The 21,513-nt window shown below is 42.1% G+C and overlaps 4 protein-coding genes across 4 annotated transcripts; 1 reads left to right on the top strand and 3 right to left on the bottom strand.

The window, feature by feature from the left end:
• Window positions 1–9,342: 9,342 nt before the first annotated feature.
• Window positions 9,343–12,028, bottom strand: LOC115769720 (proton-coupled amino acid transporter-like protein CG1139). Its single transcript, XM_030714651.1, has 9 exons — window positions 11,859–12,028; window positions 11,293–11,472; window positions 10,801–10,951; window positions 10,617–10,738; window positions 10,337–10,563; window positions 10,142–10,272; window positions 9,903–10,081; window positions 9,671–9,846; window positions 9,343–9,610 (listed from the first exon to the last, which is right to left on the bottom strand). The coding sequence occupies exons 1-9, from the start codon at window positions 11,861–11,863 to the stop codon at window positions 9,357–9,359; spliced, it is 1,425 nt and encodes a 474-aa protein (XP_030570511.1). The 5' UTR covers window positions 11,864–12,028; the 3' UTR covers window positions 9,343–9,356.
• Window positions 12,029–13,441: 1,413 nt separating this feature from the next.
• On the top strand, window positions 13,442–16,303 carry LOC115769654. Its single transcript, XM_030714566.1, has 3 exons — window positions 13,442–13,679; window positions 15,488–15,817; window positions 15,890–16,303. Exons 1-3 carry the CDS (start codon window positions 13,662–13,664, stop codon window positions 16,208–16,210), a joined length of 669 nt encoding a protein of 222 aa, XP_030570426.1. The 5' UTR covers window positions 13,442–13,661; the 3' UTR covers window positions 16,211–16,303.
• Window positions 16,304–16,360: 57 nt separating this feature from the next.
• LOC115769650 (succinyl-CoA:3-ketoacid-coenzyme A transferase, mitochondrial-like) lies at window positions 16,361–18,864 on the bottom strand. Its single transcript, XM_030714563.1, has 4 exons — window positions 18,632–18,864; window positions 17,927–18,125; window positions 16,755–17,731; window positions 16,361–16,694 (listed from the first exon to the last, which is right to left on the bottom strand). The coding sequence occupies exons 1-4, from the start codon at window positions 18,686–18,688 to the stop codon at window positions 16,380–16,382; spliced, it is 1,548 nt and encodes a 515-aa protein (XP_030570423.1). The 5' UTR covers window positions 18,689–18,864; the 3' UTR covers window positions 16,361–16,379.
• A 78-nt stretch (window positions 18,865–18,942) lies between these two features.
• LOC115769649 (succinyl-CoA:3-ketoacid-coenzyme A transferase, mitochondrial) lies at window positions 18,943–21,454 on the bottom strand. Its single transcript, XM_030714562.1, has 4 exons — window positions 21,302–21,454; window positions 20,614–20,812; window positions 19,438–20,414; window positions 18,943–19,377 (listed from the first exon to the last, which is right to left on the bottom strand). Exons 1-4 carry the CDS (start codon window positions 21,356–21,358, stop codon window positions 19,060–19,062), a joined length of 1,551 nt encoding a protein of 516 aa, XP_030570422.1. The 5' UTR covers window positions 21,359–21,454; the 3' UTR covers window positions 18,943–19,059.
• Window positions 21,455–21,513: the final 59 nt, after the last annotated feature.

Genomic DNA, 21,513 nt, shown 5'->3' with positions numbered 1-21,513 from the left:
GCGTCTGGCAGTATTTTTCTTATGGCACAATAAAAACAACACGGCCCGCAAAACAAAAGCATAAAACTGTGTTAACAAGGCGAACAACAGCAACAACAAAAACAGCAATAAAAACAACAACGAATTACAATAACAACTGGTGGCTGTACAAGAATAGGGACAACAATGCGAAAGGGTTTTGGGAACTGCCTGCCCGACTGCCTGCTGGCAAACAATGCGTTTTGCATTTTAGCAACAATTTGACACAAATTAAAATGTGCAAAGGATAAGAAAATGTCTGCCACTTGCAACATGGCAACACGCACGAATCCTTGGCACAGGACCTCAAACCCCTTCTCCTCCTGTCCTGCTGTCCTGCACTGTCCTGGCACATGTCTCGCATATTTTAGCACCGCCTCCTGCCATGTGTCAAATATTTGTCGTTAGCTGCCTCCTGGCCGGGTATCCTGCAGCTTCCGACTTCACCAGTATTTTCTTCGCCGTTCGACTTCTTTTTTTTTATTTTCGTTGCACACCTGAATGATTCGCGGCGGCGCTGGCAGGCGCCCGCGGCTGTCGTGGCTGTATCTTCATTTGCCTGGCTGCTCGGTTCATTCCAATGAAGTGGAAATATGTCAACAAGCGACGGAAGTTGGCTTCAGCACTAACAAAAAAAACACACACACACACACACACACTCATCCAATCTCGCGCATTACACATACGACCCGTAGGCATTGCTAGTTAATGTTGTTAGCGAAAGCAACGCTGACTGCCTCTGCTGGAGGCCAGATAAAACTAGTTGACATACTTAAAGCATACAGCATAATGGGAGGCATACATGACTTAGTAGCTGGCAACCGCATTGGTTTGATTTTAAATAATAAACTCTTCAGGCAAATCTAGCACCATAGCAAATATAACCTTGGCCCCAATCATTGCATTTATCTAACTCAACTGTAGCCCGGATCTTGTTTGTGAAAATATGTACTACTTGACAATATTTTCCTTACAATGGGCACTTTAAGAAATAAACGCGAAATTGTCTCTTTAAAATTTTAAAAATATTAAAAACCAACAGCTCACGATTGGAGTCTAAAACTGGTTGAAAGCTTGAATCGAACCAACTACAATTCCTGTTATGCCCTTATGCCCTGTTTCACAGGTAATCTTAGAGCAATTAAATATAATGCAATATATTAGCTACATCAAAGACTTGTTGATCTAATCAAAAGACTTTGAAGAGCATTTACAAGTCGGCCCTGTGCATGCGCTCAGCCCCGCAATTCACTAGATGCCAGTTGCAAATATATTCCTGTATTTGCTATATTTAGTTTGTGATTCATGATAATGATAGCGCATCTGTGAGAGTGTGGGAGTGTGTGTGTCTCTGTGTGTGTGTGTTGAGGGGGGTGAGTCTAGTGAAACTTGTAGAATTTGATGCTCTGATTTCACAGTCTGTCACAATGGCGTCTAAAAATTGCGCTGCAAAGCCTGTGTTTCCTGCTGTCCTGCTGCTCTTGTTGTTGTTATTCGCTTCCCCTAAGCCCTATTTTGGCTGCCACCAACCCCCACCCTGCCCTCCTTGTTGTCGCATTTCCGTTGCGCGCTGTTTAACTTTTTGTAAATGTGTGTGTGTGTGCAGCGACATGCGCGCCCATAAATTCGCCCTCAGCGCAACAACTAAAACTGAAATAACTGGCGCAAGATTTGTTACACTTTTCTTTTGTATGGCCAACAAATTCACTGTCTCCCTTACAAAACTCTTCCCGCTGCCCCTTCCTGCCCACCCCCCTGCGTCATCGTACTGACCTTCCATTTTTGCTTAGTTATATTTCTAGCTGGCATTTGAAAGTTGCCATTTATCTTTGGCTTTATGCCAAACACAAGCCTGGCACGGAAATGCTGCTTATTTGGAAAGAGTTACAATACCATTTTCCCTCAGATACCCTACTATATACTTATATATATATATAGCCCGTACCCCATATTCTTATGCATGCCGCATGCCAGATGAGCTGCAATAAACTGCGAGAGTTTATCAGGCCCGGCGGGACTTGGCGTACGCATATATCACCACACTTCATTAGGCTCTGGTTTTTGGTCGGGGTGGCTCATTAAAAGGCATTTAATATTTGGTTATTCGATTTGTAGCCCCCTTTCGAACAGCAGCCAGAATTAAATTGAAATTACACAAATATTTGTCTGCATGTTGGCGACCACAAAATGTAAAAACAATTGCGCATTATTCAATTAATGCGAGGAGTAAACAAATAATATAGCATTGTATAGTTTCGCACAACATATATATTCAAAATCATATGAGTTCTAAATTTTTGTATGTGTGTATGTGATTACATTTGGCTTACCATTTGGTATTCTGGCGCACAACCATAATAATTACAATTACAAATTGGAGCACGCACACACAGACACATTCGGTGAGGGTTACCTCATTGTGTGCGTGTGTAAAGCTGATTGGTAATTAAAATTGATAAACATTGTTTAAATACTACTAAATAATGAAACGAAAAATTTGAATTGCACTTCTAAAAAGCATTGTCAGAGTATAATATGTTGACCAATGCGCTTTTCATGGCCTCTCACGATTGAGTCCATTGTACAACGTTATTGAAATATGTATTTTAAATTTTAAATAATGCTATTTTAGTTTTAGTTTTCCAATTGTTCGTCTCTTACACTCTCTTTCTTGTTATTTATCGCAATCTTTATTCTTCTCTAACACATATACTAACTCACACTTACTCCCACTTCAATTCATAAAAATCGCCACTCTCTTTCTTACTCTTTTTCATTTCACCCAAGTGCCGCCTTTCTAAGCGATTTTCATGCAGCAAAGTAATGTTTTTAAAAGTGTTATTTTTTCAATTCGATTTGCAGTTTTGCTGGAATATGCTGCATATTGCAACAAAATATTTGGAGCACACCCATAACTTGTGCCAAATGGGCTATACATACGTGTGTGTGGCTGAGTGTAAGGCTGTGTGTGTGTGGCTGTGTGCATGTCTGTCTGTTTGTCAATGGCTAATTACTGGTCGCCAGCGCAAACAAAAACCAAACCGAATTGGCATATGCAAAAGCATGTTATGGTAATGCAATCAGAAGGCCACATGTGAAATATCATATGAAAATCGATTTGAACTATGCACTGAACGGCCATTAACATGCACTCAAATCCCATAACCATAATTATTAATGTGCTGCGATAATGTTGGGTGCACGAAGAGTGCAGCGGCAACATGCCCCGCCTCAGCGCCATATTCATGCGCCCAACCGCCCACACATGCAGTCAGTTTCTTGTTGTTTTGTCGTGAGTTGGCTGGATAAGATTGTCAAATACTCGTGAGCCGCCTGGCGTTATCGGCCCTTGGACTGATGGTGTAAATCTGTTGGCGCTACCAAACAAATGGCAAGCAATGCGCACAATTGCAGGCCATTCATCTTGGCCGCCATCTAACAATTGTTCGCTCAATCGGCGACAAAAACTCAGACATGAAAAGCGAACGACGCAGGGCACGCGCGTGGCCAACTACGAGTATTTATCGATTGGTTACCATCAACCACACACAGATACACACACACACAGCTGCAGCTCAGGGTTACATTGGTAAGCTAAAGCTATAGTCGAAATCCGCCGCACACCGAGCAACCATTGAGTTATGGCAAACATGCGGCATAAATTATGGGTTTAGGCAGAGTGCTTGACACCAGCAGCCAGCAGGATGAGAAGGAGCTGGCGCGGCACAAGCGTTGACATGCCAAGTGCTTCAGCTACCAGCTACTAGCTACCAGTTACCAGCTCCATGACATGACAGTTGCCCATCGAGCTCGTCAATGTCGCCGCCGCTCGATGATATTCATGTTGATGATGATGAGGTTGTTGTTGTCGTTGTTGTTTGATGATGACGCTAACTTTCATTGCTTGTCATTTGAACATTTCAAGCATTGCTATAATATTATTACCACACTATCACACCCACACACACACACACACACACACACACACACACACACACACACACACACACACACACACACACACACACACACACACATGCCTGCATATATTCAACAAATTGACATCTCTTTGGCAATTATCCAAAAACCATTTTTGGCTAAACGCTTTTGCCGCAATTAGGCAAAAATGCCAAAACGAAACGATTGAAGAGTTTCATGCCCAGAACGTGCGATTATTCGTTGGTCTTTATGCCAGAGCACATGCTATAACACATCGGGCTGGATCAGACATGCCATGGGCGGCATAAAAACAGGCCAAATATAATTTGATAGCATGTCAAAAGCGAATTAAAATCAAAATATTCTTGCGTTTATTGCATAAAATGAGCCAAAAAGCATTTCAAAAATTAAAAAAAAAAAATCAAATGTAAAATGCGTGCGCTTTATTGGAATATCTTTCATTTCAGAAATTTAATTGATTCAATTAGTTTTAAGAATATGCAAAAATTGTGAAAATAATTTATTATAAAACTTTGTCTATACGTGCATGATAGTGTGTGAAAGTTCAAGAGAACACAAGCACAGATCAAAAATAAGTTAAGTCCTTGACTTGTATATGTAATGCCAATGGAAGCCACTCCGAAGTTTGGCTTCCAGCAGGGTGTGGTTCTTTAAGCACCATTTTAACTGGGCCCAAGCTGAGGAAAGGTTTAACGCATACATAAGGTCGTAGTTAAGTCCTATATTAAAATAAACCAAGTCCAAGCTGGTGTCAATATAGTTTCATACATTTATATTTTACACCATGGAAAAATATAAATATATATATATATATATATTAAAATCTGCGCTATTAAACTTTTCCGCAGAACCAATGAATTTTAAGTGCTCGTTCTTTTAGCTGTACCTGGCCAGACATATGGGTAATAATTCATGGCTTTAGTCAATGTCAAAATCTCATATGCAGCTAATAAGCCTCCCTCGGCGGCAATTCGTTAAATAGCACAACACGAAGGGCATGCAAAACGAGGAGTCTGTTGCTGCTGCTGCTGCTGTGCGGCATGGCGTATGATTATTGCGTATACCGAACGGGTTCACTTTAACTTTATGAATTATGCATTTGGCCTTTATAAACAATTTTTGCGGCACACACCGAAACTGCCTCAATAAAATCTGCGTTTTTGGCGCTCATAAATGTTTAACGCACCTGCAGCGACCACAAGGCAGCTGCTGCCTACATGTCCCGATGGAGTGTGGACCCTTTTATCACGCAAGCACACACTCGCACACACATGTGTTTACGTGTGTGTTATCGCGCTGATGCCAAAGTTAAAGTGACGGCCACAATTATGCACAGCGCGGCCCCAACGCCCTTTTGGCCGCATTAGCAACAATCAATGTGTTGAAGCCCGCGCCTATTTCGCCATACATGTTTTCTCAGCATAAATCACATGCAGCCCAGGCCATGTACTCGTCCAGCACCATGTCGGCGGACTCATCAGCAGCTGGAGCTGGCATTGCCGGTGGGTTCGTTATTTATTCATAGCAAACGCCTCGCGATGCTGCCGCCATGGTCTGTTGTGGCCGCTGATGGCATTAGGTGGCAGCCGCGTCTGTTGCATGGAATATGGACCAAATGCTGCCAAAAAATAAATACACTTAAGCCCCTCAGCATTGCTATTGCTATTTCTGTGTCGCTTTCTGTTGTTATTGTTGTTTTGGTTGTTATTCTAGGTACGTGTGTATGCTTTGCGTTGCGTAAAATAAATCGTTTTCGCTGCCGCACACACCGATACACACACAAACACACACACACACATTGGTTCGGATGGTTCAAGCAGCCAAACAAATTGCCGACCGACTGCGCTCTGCATTTGTTGCCTACCCCTTACCCCTCGGTAGCACCAAATAAAATGGTTTAAATTAATAAAAATGAGACCGCTTTTTTTGAGAAAATTAAGCACTAAACAAGCACATACGCTAAATGAGTTCAAAAGGTTATTGAGAGCGTTTAGAGTGAGCCTCGAAACGAGATAAGCTCTAGGCTTAAAGTCGCTCAAAGGAATCCCAAATGTATTGAGTCATTGGAAATATTTCATTTTTAGGCCAATTTCCAGCACACCTATTACGAGTTGTGGGAATATTATTTGCTTATTTATTAAATACGATTTGGTTTCTTTGTGTTGAAAGGTGCACAGGATGTATCAAGGCGTTGATTAGGACCTAGTTCTTAAAGTAGTCCAAGTGAACAACGAATTTATACCGATATCGATATTTCATCACTTTATCGAATTTTGTTCATTCCAGCAGCTTTTTTTAATATAATGGTTGGAAATTGAAAAATAAGTCAAAAACTTCGTGGCTTTGCTTCAAGTGGAAAGTATTAATAATATTAAACAGCCGATAAATTACTAACTTTTTTAATCGACAACTATTGTGCAATTAAAGCTTAAATAATATTGAATACTCTTAAACAGTCAATAAATTATAAACTTTGTTTAAATTAACAACTATTGTGCAATTAAAATCTTTAGTGAAAAACCAGAATTAAATGTAATACATAGTTGGGAAAAACCAATTTATTGCAGTTTATTTTGTATTATATGCACAATAACGTGCCCGTGACAGCTTTTGCTGTTATTTTGTTGTTGGGTGGTTAATAAGATATCAAAACATGTATTTATTTCCCCCCTCCAGCGGAAATATGCCCATTTTTTGGGTAATTTTAGAATTGGTTTTCACCCTTAATCAGCAAAAGCCGCCAAGCCCAAACTTTGCCGCCAATTTATAGCATATGCAAACTAAAATATGGCCAGCAAATTTATAAATGCTTTCGATATACATAATTTAGGCAGCCGCAACCAAAAAGTATGCAACACAATTTTAAAGTCTGCGAAAAACGTTTGCACAGCGCATTGGCAAACAAAAGCTGCAAATTTGTACAAAATGCAAGCAATATTCGACATTGTTTTGCCAGACCCACGCACATATATATAATATATATACAAAGTACAATAAATGGCGGCAACTGTTTACCGATTTAGCTGAAAGTGTGCAGCTAAAAGCATACACGTTTATTAGATACTCATATTAAAATAAACGAATATTGTGCGAAAGAGCTTGATCAAACAAGCTGAAAATAGAACAGTTTGCACTATGCTCATAATTTATAATTTAGCTGAGCGATGAAAATTCTCAATATGAGCCAACAAACAGACTGAATAGACACAGTTGGCCGACAGTGAGACAAAATGAGATTTATGCTAGCATTCATGCCGTTTTCTAATTAACTTTTACGCATATTTTCCATACGTTTTTCAAAAGCTAAATCTTTCCCTCACATCAAATCCACTGACCATGTGTTTACCTAGCATTGTGCGTAATTCAATTTCCTACCGCCCCATGTAGTGCCCAGTGGAGGCAACTGGCCGGAAACACTAAAAGCCCGCGTCGAGGGCCAAGTTTGCGCTGCCCTGCACAAATATAATTAAAATGCTCAAACGGCAAATGACTCAAATGCCAGCGCAATGGCAATACGGGCAACAACAGCGAAAACAACCGAAAACAACAACAACTAGAAACTCAACTGGCAAACAAGTAAACTTGTCATTTAATTTGACCGGCAGAGCTCAAAGTGAACGATTCTTTCTACAGAAACTGCTGCCCAGGCAAGGAGCAGCCAACGGCCAACTGCAAACCGGAGCCAATCAAACTATGGTCAAGTCTTTGACTCTCATCGCTATTTAAATTGTCAGAAAGCTGCTGTGCAAATTTAAGCGCTTCAAAAAACATGCTAGAGTACTACAGGCGGGAGTGCACGACTACTGGATACCCTGAACACAGCGCTGCCTCTATAATCGTTCCTTACTTTTTGAAGTCTTGAAAAACTTCGGTTTTTACAGTCCGTTTCTTATGAAGTTTTCAGACCCCAAATATGACGACCAACTGTATGTACATACCAAGGTGCAAGGCTCTATCTTTAGAAATAAAGTTTTCTTAATTCTAAGGGGAAAAGGGGGAGCTCTTCAAAGTATGAAACATTCCTTATCTTTGCATGACATACGTGTTCCTACATACCAATTATGGCGTACTTAATTTGTATTTCTCGAAGAAAAAACAGGTATTAAAATCGATACTTATCAATATTATAGAAATAGAAGAAGAAATACATTTTATCTGCTTATTGCTAAAGAGGAAATATATTTCAAATCTCTAGTCCCTAGTTCACAAGGACGAACATACAGACGGACATGTCTACATCGACTCAGCTCGTCGTCCTGATTGACTCTATGTATACTTAATGCCATCGCAGCAAACGTAACACATTACCTGCCTGAATTATAATACTCACCGATAGGGCATACAAAAGAAACAAAAAATATTGTTGCATTTCACACAGCTTTTGGGCGCTTTGGAGGGGTAACTGCCACCGGGTCAACGGGCTGCAATTGTGCAATTTCTATTTTGTTGCCATTTTAAAAACGAATGTTGTGTTATTTCCGTCAAAAGAGTAATTAAACGTACAAAGCAAACGGCAATTCAACACACATGCGAGGGTGGCTCGATAGCTGGCAGAAAAGGTACACAATGGCCATCATTTGTTCCTGAACAACCCTCGTTCTGGTACTGTGCACATGGAAGCTAGGGCAGCTTCTTATGGCCAGCGGACATTGCGGTCTACAGAAGACAACGAATGTGCAGGGAGAAGGGCTGGAGAGCAGTCCAACGGAAGCCTGTGCGCAAAACATTGTAAATAAAATACAGAGGCGAGAAAGAGAGCGTAGGAGAGTGTCAGAGCGAGAGCAGCAACGCCAAGTCTGGCCATGATTCGGTTGAGCGTGTGTAAGGGTATGCACTGTGTCTGCCATTCTGACCTGCGGGTGCTTTTGTGTTAATTGCGGTTGCATTTAATTACAGTTCGTTGCATTTGCCGCATGTCCGACTGTCTGACCACCTGCAGGGAGAGGCGGGCGGGCAGGACTAGAAGCTCTACTCACATTCCTGCAGCGCCACGTGGCCCACTCGCCGCAAAGCTAAGGTTTTTAATTAAAGCTAAAAGAATTCGACACTGGCTGGCCTGGCTGCTGCTTGACTTTTGACCTGGCCTTGTTCAAGTGGGGGACCCCCACGAATATTGGCTTGTGTGCGCAGGCGGCAATAATTAGCAGACCAAACTGCACGGGGGGGTGTACAATGTGCAGTGTACGGTGTACAGCCACCCAGATGACATACACAGGCCGCAACATGATTTGCATAAGCCACACACAAGGGCCACGCTAGATTACGCATACGCCGCGTTGCACAAACATTGCTGCGAGCTCTGCTCGAGCCACTCAATTATGTGTATTGGTATTAGCATAAGTATTTAATGGTAAATGTAAACGTTAGATGGCCCTAGCTTAAGCTAGCTGTCCTGAAAACGACTTGATAATGTCCACAATGCTGACATAGGTGCCCACCACGCCGCCAAAAATGCCAAACAGCAGCAACAGCAAATTGACCAGAAGCCTATAGCCCGCTGGTCCATAGCCCGTCTCGTATTGCACACAGATTTGCAGCAGCGCCGGAAAGATGAGACCCAATACCGATAGGCAAAAGGAGCCAACGAGTGACAGAAATAGCGACAGATCCGGTATGGCAATGGCGCAGCCAACTGAAATAGCAAATATATCAATCTATAGCCACCATTTCCGATGTTTGCCATTCGGCTTACAGGTGAGCAGCACAATCAGCGCCCGAAAGCACAGCTCGTAGAAAGCATGCTTTTTGGTATTCTCAATACGTTTGCTCAGATACTTTGTCCACAGAATGTGCGCCGTGACATAGCCCTGCAGCGCATAGGATATATACGTGGTGATGGCAAAGAAGATTTTCACCACCTGGGCGAGACTGCAAAACAGCAACAATAAAACTTTTTTATCCGAGCTATCATTTGCGATACTTACATTTCTGTTTGTGGAATGTTCAGCGTAACACTTCCCTTTGCTTCTGCACCGTATTTCCAGTAGCCGAAGAAGCCAAGGAACACATAGAGACTCAAGACGATGGACATGCCCCAGTTCATGATGCCACAGGGCTGCACATAGGCGCGAGGCGTCGCCATGTTCTCCTCTATGGCCAGAATCTATTTAAAAATCTGAATGTAGCCAATTGTTACTCTGGTTAATGCAGTTCAAGAACTTACCACGCCTACCGCCTCCAGAGCAAACAGCACGGTACCAAAGAAGGTGGGCAGCTTGGAATAATGCACAAAGGCATCGCGTTCACTTAGCGGCGGCAAATCGACCAAAATATAATACAAGACAATGCCAAAGCCTGGAAAGAAAGTAAGGCATATGATAAAGATATTCACGGTGTGACCACACCTAGGCAGACATACCCACAAAGAGCAACAAATTGGCAGCACTGGAGAATGGCGCTAGCAGCTTCAAGTTGCGTATGCTGAATATCAACAAAAGTGGAACTATGAGAAGGCACATGTGCAGGCGCACATCCCACTCGACCAGATACTCATCCACGAGCTGCTTAATGCTCTCCGCTATGAAGACCACATAGACGCAGCAGATGCCAAAGTGATAGAAGGCCAAAAAGCCATCCACAAATGGCCTGAAAAAGCAAACATAGAAGTGAAATATTCGACTTGGGTTGCGCAAACTTACGCGGCAATCGGCGCTAGACAACGCAGACAAGGGGGACCCTGCTGCAGACCCAGCTTCATGGCCTCCGAGAAGCTGACATAAGGCACACGCTGACGCTTGCATAGGATGTACATGCAGTCAATCTGCAATTGGCAAGAAATTAGTTGAAAACCTACAAATAAATTAAAACTTTCGCTCGACTTACCAGGATGTGCAGGCAGTATAAGGCCAGCAGACCTATAATAACTGTGAACACGAGTCCATTGACGTAGCCCGCATGCGCAAAGGCGCTGGGCATGGCCAGCACGCCGGTGCCTATGGAAGCCTTCAGGAAGTGTGCAAATGTTTGCCAATTGCTAAAAAAGTAAACATTTTACTAGCAACTAACCAAGCTGAAGGCCGAACCGCTGCTTAGCCGGAATTTTAATTTATTTTCCGCTAAAACCTGAATCTTTAACAAAACCAGTTGTTCATTAAACAAATTCAACTTAAAATAAATAAATGTTGAGGTAGATCCAGCCCAAAGCATAAATAACTAAATAACAAAGGTTGCATTATCTAAGAGATCAAATATAGAACCTAACTAGAACGCAGGCAGTTGGTTTGAAACTGTGAGCCGAACCAACACCAGGTTTTCTTAAGCTTGCAGCCCTGTTTATCACACATACTCCAATAGTACTCATTACTCGATACTCACTTGGTTGGGTTCTTAACATTCCGATGCATATGTGGATCATAGTTATCTTTCAGATCAATTGTTGCCGTGGCCGTGCTGATCACAATTTCATTCTTGATATGCACCTGTGGATCGTAGTCATCTTTGGGATCAATTGTTGCCCCGGCTGTGCTGATCACAGTTTCATTCTTGATATGGTTCCTAAGATAAAGTAAATTATATCAATAACATAAGTGATTTTTACAATGCCGATTTCGAATCGCTATTAAGCGCTGTTCTGACAGCATTTATTAGCTGATAAATGTGCACCAAGGCACAAAAACAATTGTAAATGTTTATAAGCACAATAAAAATGGGTAATTTTTCATAGAGCTATCATTAGTGTCTTTTAAATGGCGCTGATCCAACAAAAATGTACTTTTAAAAAGAATAAAGAATAATAAGAAAAACATTATTTTGGAAAAAAACACAACGCTTCGCTCTCTGACTTCATTTATGAGCGTTGTTTTGTGTCATCGTTGTTTACCCATCAGTTAGCTAAGAGTTTATGACTTAAAATTCTGAGTTAGATTGTCTGATTTACTCACTGCATTGTCAGGCGAAGGTAGCGAGAGATTATTTGTTAAAGCTACTCGACAAAAACATAAATCGTTTATCACACACGCGGCAATTAAGATAAAAAGATACACTCTACACTCGACTTATGGCTAGGATTTACGTCCAAAATATTAGTGGGTAGTTATATTAACGGCACAACCAAACCGAGTGCCCAACGCGCAGCTACTAAATTAACCAGGCACGTCAAATTAGCTCAACAGCCCCGAAACAAATGGAACACGTTAGAAAACAAATAAAAATAAAAATCTGGCAAAATAAGTTGGCGAATATTTCGGTAAACAATGAAAAGAGCGCAAAAAATGCATTTATATACATAGATGGATGTACATAAAATTATAAAAAAAACATGTCATACTTGTCAATCCCGTAAATCCAGAATTTGTAATTAAGATCGTTTCAAAGTGCTTTCGCCGAATAACTGCGATTAAAGCTTTGCGCGAGCAAGACTTTTGCAAGTTACTATGACCTTAGTCAAGACAGCAACCAAACTTACCGCGTAGAACTTGCTGCGGTTTAATTTTTGTAATCAATAATGAATTTATTTAAAAACTTAATGGATTTCTTGGTACATGTTTTGTAACTCATCCACAAAGTAAATGGAGTATATACGTTGTAAAATACTACCTGATTTCTGGCTCTATAAGGATTTCCTTCAGAAGACCTCAAACTGCTTTACGCTCAGAGCATAAAAACGGCTGATCGTGCTCGTTATATAAGATATAAAAGATATATATTTATAATTGAAATCAATAACCAATAGCGTCATATTCAAACGTCAAACTATTAGCGAACAGTTAAAACTTAAGATTTGCAGTTATTTCTGGTCTTATTAACTCTACTGAACCAAACCGTTATTAAAACTGATAAGGAATGCAAATTAAAACAAAAATTATTTTTAATAAAAAAACAAAAATTTGATTTTGAGAAATTTAATATTTATTACAGTTTTTAAGCACACGCCACTTTTAATGGCCCTTAGCCAAGACAGCAACCGACTGCTCGCTACGCTAGCGAACACAACAACCTCAGTGCTGCCGCAATTCTGGCGCAGTGCTGCCAATTCGCTTGGAGCTTTCAAGCGATCCATTTGATGGCACATATTTTATAGAAAGCTTTCTCTTGTCGTCTCATTTTTAGTGCTGCCCACATAAGTTGATAGCCCATTATTTACACAAGCTATATTTTTTTTTGTTTTTATTTGTTGCTTTGTCGCTTATTCTCCATTCAAAAGCTGTTCATAACAGACGTGGATTTCGCTCGCCTCTCTTCAAAGTTGTTGCTCGCATGAAAATAGCTGACCGGCGGGTAGAGAAAATGCTAAATTATTTTAATATATAGTATAGTAACACACTATATGTTATTTAATGTGTTTTATGTGTAATTTTATCGAATTTAAACTCTGTTAAAACGGGCAACAACACACTTAACCGGTTTTCATACAAATTTTCCCAATGTTTTTACGTGAAGTGAAACGTTCGGTGACAAATTTATAAAACAAACTGATCTTAACTTTTATTTCATTTCTACTAATAACGTGTGATTTATATATATGTGATGCAGTCAGTTAGTGTGTATTTATTTGCTTGGCATGAAATATCAATATAAATAAATAGATAAAATCCCAAGCGCAGCGCGAAACAGTAAACAACACTTAATACTAGCAACAACAACAACAACAAAAAGAATAGTGTCAAATAATAATAAAACAAACGCATATTATAACAATAATAGCAGCGCCAGCGAAAACGCCAACAAAGTAAATCCAGCCAACTATGGTTTACTCCGTAAAGGTAAGCAACGAATGCTCATCCAAATCGTAGCCCTTCCCCCTCCCCTTCCCCCCTTAACTACCCACACGTGTTATGATTTTGGGCTAAACTTTTGCCATCAAATGATGTCTGGCAAAACTTGTTTTAGACTTTTACTCGCTGTTTGCAGGGCCCATCGAGTGAAATACGAATATAGATCTATGTGGCATTAGATGTACTCTTTTTTACATACATACATTGTAATTATGATAGAGCTACTCTATATGAGATCTATCAAAAAGCTGTTCGCAATGATTTATTCAACCCCCTGTTAATTACCCACTCGCTCTCCGTAGCTGGAGCTTATAGCGTGACGTATATAGAGCTCTGATAATCTAAATGATTGGCACTGTGTAAGCTTTGCTGCAATTATCGCCCGATGGATTATCATCTAACTATATCAATAACACTGACAACGACATTATTGCGTTGTGCTATCATGGAGTAGTCATCAAATTATTGTATTCAAGTAGCAGCCGGGCAGTACACGCAATCATATCTGTTAAGTTCTCTTACAACACTCTGTAAACTAACTGAAATACAAATATAAAAATTATAAACAAAGTTATTTTACATAAGTATACATTTACTAGCGGGTATCACCCGGCTTTGCCCAGGCCACAAAATATGTGCATACCAATTTTTCAAACCACCATCTTAGCGTGCGTGCACTTGCATCACAAAAGATAGTTACACAATCAATCAATCAATCAGTCAGTCAATCAATCGTAGCTAGAACAGCTCTTCCACAACGTAACATGATTTTTTAATAAGAGGTAATATAATAATAATATAACTCGTAAGGACAGGTCGCAAGTAGACTATTTAATTGCATATACTAAAATAATTATACTAATCGTACGTACCATTATAGAAAACGTGTTCTCTATTATTCAATTTTGTTGTCATTTTCCATTTTTTGCGCTCCGTTTCAATTGGGCTTTACGTCAACGCGAGCTTAGAAGCATTGCTCATACTTGGCTTAGACGTTTGAGCGTCGAACTAACACGCGAGAAGTTGCCGGCTCAAATCCGAAACGCTTTTTGTATTTGTTTACTTCATTTGCAATTTTCCTTTACTTTATCAACTGCTGTCGAATGTATATATATTGTTTGGCAGGCCGCAATGGGGAAATTTCTTCTAGTATTCCAATATTTTTCTCCTATATGTAACAATTGATGGGCGTAGCTCATCGGAGCACTAGACCTTAGAGACTATATAAAATACTATAACTTAATGGCACACGTAATGATAAGCCTCAAACATTTCATAAGCTACAAAGCGCCTATCTCAAGTCTCGCTGATAGCGATAAGTTATTATTATTATTATTGTCGAGCACACAAGAAACCGAATTCTAGCTAAGGTTAGTGTCAAGCCAAACATGTTAGTGGTAAGAAGTGTATACCATGTGAAATTATTTCGTATACATTCGAATATATTACGCCTAATATTATAATGTGCCATGTCCTATATGAATCACTTGTCCATCGAGTAGACGGTATCGGCGGCAACGATTACCCCGTCTTATCAGAAAAGCTAGTCCGTCTATTTTTGGTACAATAACAAACAAATAATATAGCAACAATTTAATTGCTGTCGCTTCTCTATGGTGTGACAGGGAGAGTGCAAAAAGTTCAGATCAATAGAAAACAATTTGAAATGTTAATTCCATTAGTTAACAACTACTTGAGTAGCCATCAATTTCTCGCCTATTCTCTCCGCTAGGCGAGCATGTTGCTTGTCATATTTGTGTATTTAATATGGTAGCCTATCTTAATATTCATTCCAGAATAGCGAAACCGGAGAGTTTGAGTATTTCTATACCGATTCCGCACGCGTCAAGCAGCCCAAATACGATGAAGAGACCGGCGAACCCGTCCACGATCAGATGAAAGTGCGCTATCGCAAGCATGGAAATTTTCACGTGCCGAAGCAATATTTGCGTGGCACCATCTGTGACGAGGTGGACACAATGCTGGCCAACAAACATCACGGCGACTGGGACATAACGGCCAAGCATGTTATTGGCAATGGCGCCACAAAGAATGTGGACAAGCTCAAGAAAATAACGCCCGGCTATGAGCGCGAGGATTACATCAAAATGGATGGCGTCAGTAGCGTAAGTTGGCCGCAGCTTTACGGTTCCTTCGATCTTTATAAACTAACATTTCGATTATATTCCCAATTACAGAACATCATACTGGGCTATGAGCGCAATTCCTTCCTGCTCTTCCTAATTCCCACATTGTTCTGCTGGAACTTCTTCCTGTGGGCTCTGATGTCCATTTTGGAGATTAGTCTGCACATGCTGTCCCACTATAAGAACTCCCTGACCATGCAGAAGAACCTATATTTTCGCAGCCCTCTCCATGTGCTCTCCTCGCAGTTCTGCGCCATCTGTCGCAACGAGTCCGGCAGCAAATACAATCGCACCTTTGACATTCTCAACGAACAGATGCGCCTGGCGCACCGATCCGATGCACTGAAGAACATGGCCAAGGCCATGGGCTGAGTTCCAGACACAAAAATTACAACAATTACAAAATCAGCTTTACACTTTTATGGTAATAAAAACGACTATTGGTTCACGTTCAATAATAATAAATGCACAAATACTTATTTCCTGAGGTAGATGCGTTGTGTACCTGAGCATTATTTCTAAATAGCCTCCTGTATGGACTCTAAACGGAGATCTGTCCCATCTGCTTAACGTTCGGCGAGACTGTAAACTTGGCGCCAGTGCAGGCTACTATGTCATCCACGGTGTAGCCCTCGGCAACCTCTAACAATGTCAGACCGACACCCTTCTCCACTTCAAACACTGCCTTCTCCGAGATTATCAAATCAATAACTTCCTTGCCTGTCAGCGGCAGCGAGCAGCTCTCTAGAATCTTTGGCGATCCGTTGCGTGCATTGTGCTCCATGGTAATAATTACTTTGGCGCCGGGTGCTGCGACCAGATCCATGGCACCGCCCATGCCCTTCACAAGCTTGCCCTGCAATTAAATAGAAAGGCATAAGTAGATGCCCAAATAAATCCAGCTGAACATACTTACGGGTATCATCCAGTTGGCCAAATCTCCTGTTGCCGACACCTCCATGGCGCCTAAAACAGTCAGGTCAACGTGTCCGCCTCGGATCATGGCGAAACTTTCATCTGAGCCAAAAAAGGCAGCACCTGGTATTACAGTGACGGTCTCCTTGCCCGCGTTGATCAAATCGTGATCGACTTGATCCTTAGTGGGAAACGGACCCAGGCCCAAGATACCGTTCTCCGACTGCAGCATAACGTTCATGCCCTTCGGTATGTAGTTGGAGGAGAGCACCGGAATGCCAATACCCAGATTGGCGTACATGCCATCGCGGAACTCCAGCGCCACACGACGAGCGATCCTTTCGCGTAAGAGCTGGGCAGGATTGGGCTCGGCAGCGGGTTTGCCGTTCTCCTTGGGCTCTGTAATCCGCAAACGCTCAATACGCTTGCTGTAGTTAGTGCCCTTGAAGATGCGCTTAACATAAATGCCAGGCACGTGGATTTCGTCTGGCGAAAGGGCACCCACAGGCACAATTTCCTCCACTTCGGCGATAGTTATCTTTGCGGCACGGCACATGGGCGAATTGAAATTTCGAGCAGATTTGTTAAATACCAGGTTGCCTAGAGGATCAGCTTTTTTTGCCTTGACGAGGGCAAAGTCAGCGAAAATGGACTCTTCCATGACATAGTTGCGACCATTAAACGACTGCACGGGCTTTGGGGCGCTGGCAACGGCCACCTTTCCATTTTTGTCATACTTGATGGGTGCGCCGCCCTGCTGCACCAGCGTTGCATAGCCAGTGGGCGTGAAGAAGGCGGGAATGCCAGCACCACCTGCGCGTATCTTCTCTGCCAAGGTGCCCTGGGGCGTCAATTCAATGGCCAGTTCGCCGGCCAGATACTGACGCACCAATTCGGTATTCTCGCCCACATACGAGAAAATCACCTTGGACATTTGCTTCTGCCTAATCAGCAAACCCAAGCCGAAATCGTCAACGCCTGCAGATATGAAGTATCAGGTCAGGAGATTTGAAAACTTCTAAAAGCTTAAATCAGCCGATTGTAAATCGGGTGGCAGCCTTGCAATCAATTAGCAAAACCGTTGTGCGATGCAGTTACTGGTTCGTGAACCAGGAAACCAGGAAACTACGCAAGCGCTAAATAGGAAGTTGCATATTATTCTGATTTTCTTACCGCCATTGTTGGACACAGCTGTAATATTCTTGACGCCCTTCTGCTTGAGGGCATCAATCATCTTTTCGGGTATGCCGCATATGCCAAAGCCGCCAAAGAGTATTGTGGAGCCATCCTTAACATCGGCCACCGCATCGCTGGCCGACTTGTAGATTTTGCCTTGGTGCTGCTTACCCGAAGTCGAATAGCAGGCAATGAGCTGAAAATGGGTGATCAGGTGCTTAAATTAATTTAATTAAGTTCCAGCGTATAATTTGCAAACTTGTTTGCCGCTATTAGAGATTGTGTGCGTGTTCTGCGTTACGTAAGGTCTGTCTATTTATTAAATTGAACACGCGTGTTAGTTGGAATGGTGCCGAAGGAGGAATGGGGGTGAAAAGGGCAGGGGCCTTGTTGGCGCGGGGGCGATGGCAATCAAAATAGCGCTTATCTGGGCGGCAGCAGCCAGCTAGCCAGGCAGGCCCCGAATGCTTATCAATCAATCTCAACTGCAACATTATTATTACTTTACTTTTATTTTCAGCACATTAACATGTGGTTGGAGTTCAATTAGTTTTGTTGTTGTGTCATATCAACAAATGAGCAGAAGTTTTTCCTTTTCCAACACAAAATTAAGAGTATCAATGAAAAGTATCTTGAAGGTTGTAGTTATTGTAACGTATCTACAGTTGGCATTATGTATTTATGTTTCTTTGGTTCGCTCACCTTGAAAGTTGGGCTTTTGCTGCCAATACGGTTACACGCAATTAAACTACGCAGCATTTTGTTGAATTTACCTTGACTACAGTTTAACTAATAAAATATTCTCTTAAAAATAATAATTTTCCTTTCGAACTTCGCACCAAAAACCCAACCGCGATCAAACTAAAGCCAATACTGGCACCTGTGGTTACCCCATAACATTAACATTTTCCAAAATGTTATTAACAGCGAGCAGACACTTCTATCGATTAATTTTACAAATATGCACAAGTACGCGATATACGGCGGCTTACTTCCAGGCGCCGCAAATACAATTCAATAAACATCTTTACACTTTAATGGTAATAAAAACGAATATTGTTTAACGTTCAATAACAATAAATGCACAAATATATCACCTGAGTACCGCACAAGTATTTCTAAATAGCCTTCTAATTGCAACCAATTTGTGCCATTTGCTTAACATTCGGCGAGACAGTAAACTTGGCGCCAGTGCAGGCTACTATGTCATCCACGGTGTAGCCCTCGGCAAATTCCAGCAATGTCATGCCGACGCCCTTCTCCACTTGAAACACTGCCTTCTCCGAGATAATCAAATCGATGACTTCCTTGCCTGTCAGCGGCAGCGAACAATTCTCCAGGATCTTTGGTGAGCCATCGCGTGCATTGTGCTCCATGGTAATAATTACTTTGGTGCCGGGTGCTGCGACCAGATCCATGGCGCCACCCATGCCCTTTACCAGCTTACCCTGTAATTAAATATAAATGTAGAAGTAGGTTCCCAAATAAATCCAGCTGATCATACTTACGGGTATCATCCAGTTGGCCAAATCTCCTGTTGCCGACACCTCCATGGCGCCCAAAATGGTCAGGTCAACGTGTCCGCCACGAATCATGGCAAAGCTCTCATCCGAGCCAAAATAAGCAGCGCCTGGCAGTACAGTGACACTCTCCTTGCCCGCATTGATCAAATCGGGATCAACTTTGTCCTTGGTGGGAAACGGACCCAGGCCCAAGATGCCGTTCTCCGACTGCAACATAACGTTCATGCCCTCCGGTATGTAGTTGGATGAGAGTACTGGAATGCCAATACCCAGATTAGCGTACATGCCATCACGGAACTCCAGTGCCACACGACGAGCGATCCGTTCGCGCAGGAGCTGGGCAGGAGTGGGCTCGGCAGCGGGTTTGCCGTTCTCCTTGGGCTCTGTAATCCGCAAACGCTCAACGCGCTTGTTGTAGTTGGTGCCCTTGAAGATGCGCTTGACATAAATGCCAGGCACGTGAATTTCGTCTGGCGAAAGGGCACCCACAGGCACAATTTCCTCCACTTCGGCTACAGTAATCTTTGCGGCACGGCACATGGGCGCATTGAAGTTGCGCGCAGACTTGTTAAACACAAGGTTGCCTAACGGATCAGCTTTTTGTGCCTTGACGAAGGCAAAGTCAGCGAAAATGGACTCCTCCATGACATAATTGCGACCATTGAAGGACTGCACGGGTTTTTCTACGCTGGCAACATCCACCTTTCCATTTTTGTCATACTTGATGGGTGCGCCGCCCTGCTGCACCAGCGTTGCATAGCCAGTGGGCGTGAAGAAGGCGGGAATGCCAGCACCACCTGCGCGTATCTTCTCCGCCAAGGTGCCCTGAGGCGTCAACTCTACGGCTAGCTCACCGCCCAGGTACTGACGCACCAGATCAGTATTTTCGCCCACATACGAGCCAATTATTTTGGAAAGTTGCTTCTGCTTAATTAGCACGCCCAAGCCACAGTCGTCAACACCTGCAGATAAGGAAGATAGCTGATCAGAAGATTTAAAAGTACTGAAAGCTCATATCAAATTTTCAATGGGTGGCAACCTTACAAACAATTGGCGAAACAGTTGTGTGTGTAAGTAAACAGACAGAGTTGGTTTACGATTCAGAGAACCAGTTTAAGCAGCTAATAACGATCAAGTGTCAAAATACTCTGGTTTTCTTACCGCCATTGTTGGACACAGCTGTAATATTCTTGACGCCCTTCTGCTTGAGGGCATCGATCATCTTTTCGGGTATGCCGCATATGCCAAAGCCGCCAAAGAGTATTTTTGAGCCATCCTTAACATCGGCCACCGCATCGCTGGCCGACTCGTAGATTTTGCCCTGGCGCTGTTTACCCGAGGTTGAATAGCAGGCAATGAGCTAAAAGTGGGTGATCCGATGTTTAAATTACTTAAAGTTCCAGCATAAATTTGCATACTAGTTTGTCACGATTAGCGTATATAGAGATTGTGCGCGTGTTCTATGTTATTTGTGCAAAACATACGTTAAATGTCTATATATTAGATTAATCGCGCGTGTGGGGGGTGAAAAGAGCAGAGGACCTAGTTCGCGTGGGGCACTGACAATCAAGTTACCGCTTATCAAAGCAGCTATTCAGCTAGGCAGGCCCTAACACGCTTATCTATGAATCTCAACTGCAACAATTTTATTACTTTTTGTTTGTTTTTGGCATATCAACAAGTTGTTCGCAAATACCCGGTTTTAGACAAGTCGTCAACAAATAAGCTCATATACAGTATTTTCTGACACACAATCAAGAGTATCCATGAAAAGTATCTTCTACGTTATTTTTGTAATACACCTATAGTTGATATTTTCTGTTTGCATATGTGTCTGTAAATTGCTCACCTTGAACGTTGGGTTTCTGCTGCCCAGGCGATTACATGCAATTAATCTACGCATCATTTTGATAAATTTAGTTTGTTTACACTTTAACTAATAAACTTTTCACTTTAACAATCAATTTCTACGCGAATTTCGCATCCCAAGCCCAACCGCGATCGAATGAAACCCAGCACTGACACCTGGGAGCATTCAACAACATTAACATTTTCCAAAAT

The sequence above is a fragment of the Drosophila novamexicana genome, unplaced genomic scaffold (assembly GCF_003285875.2).
Source record: "Drosophila novamexicana strain 15010-1031.04,08,12 unplaced genomic scaffold, DnovRS2.1 tig00004554-arrow-pilon, whole genome shotgun sequence".
Taxonomy (NCBI): Eukaryota; Metazoa; Arthropoda; class Insecta; order Diptera; family Drosophilidae; genus Drosophila; species Drosophila novamexicana.
The sequence above is the reverse complement of the archived record's forward strand: the minus strand, read 5'-3'. Positions and strand labels throughout refer to the sequence as shown.

Coding starts and splice junctions, on each gene's coding strand:
- LOC115769720 (XM_030714651.1), bottom strand. Junction 10,739..10,800: donor TATACTGCCTGCACATCCTG/GTAAGTCGAGCG, acceptor TGCCAATTGCAG/ATTGACTGCATGTACATCCT. Junction 10,564..10,616: donor TGTCTAGCGCCGATTGCCGC/GTAAGTTTGCGC, acceptor TTGCTTTTTCAG/GCCATTTGTGGATGGCTTTT.
- LOC115769654 (XM_030714566.1), top strand. Junction 15,818..15,889: donor AAATGGATGGCGTCAGTAGC/GTAAGTTGGCCG, acceptor TCCCAATTACAG/AACATCATACTGGGCTATGA.
- LOC115769650 (XM_030714563.1), bottom strand. CDS start 18,688: ATGCTGCGTAGTTTAATTGCGTGTAACCGTATTGGCAGCAAAAGCCCA. Junction 18,126..18,631: donor GCAAAAGCCCAACTTTCAAG/GTGAGCGAACCA, acceptor ACCCATTTTCAG/CTCATTGCCTGCTATTCGAC. Junction 17,732..17,926: donor AGCTGTGTCCAACAATGGCG/GTAAGAAAATCA, acceptor TCATATCTGCAG/GCGTTGACGATTTCGGCTTG.
- LOC115769649 (XM_030714562.1), bottom strand. CDS start 21,358: ATGATGCGTAGATTAATTGCATGTAATCGCCTGGGCAGCAGAAACCCA. Junction 20,415..20,613: donor AGCTGTGTCCAACAATGGCG/GTAAGAAAACCA, acceptor CCTTATCTGCAG/GTGTTGACGACTGTGGCTTG. Junction 19,378..19,437: donor TGGCCAACTGGATGATACCC/GTAAGTATGATC, acceptor ATTTAATTACAG/GGTAAGCTGGTAAAGGGCAT.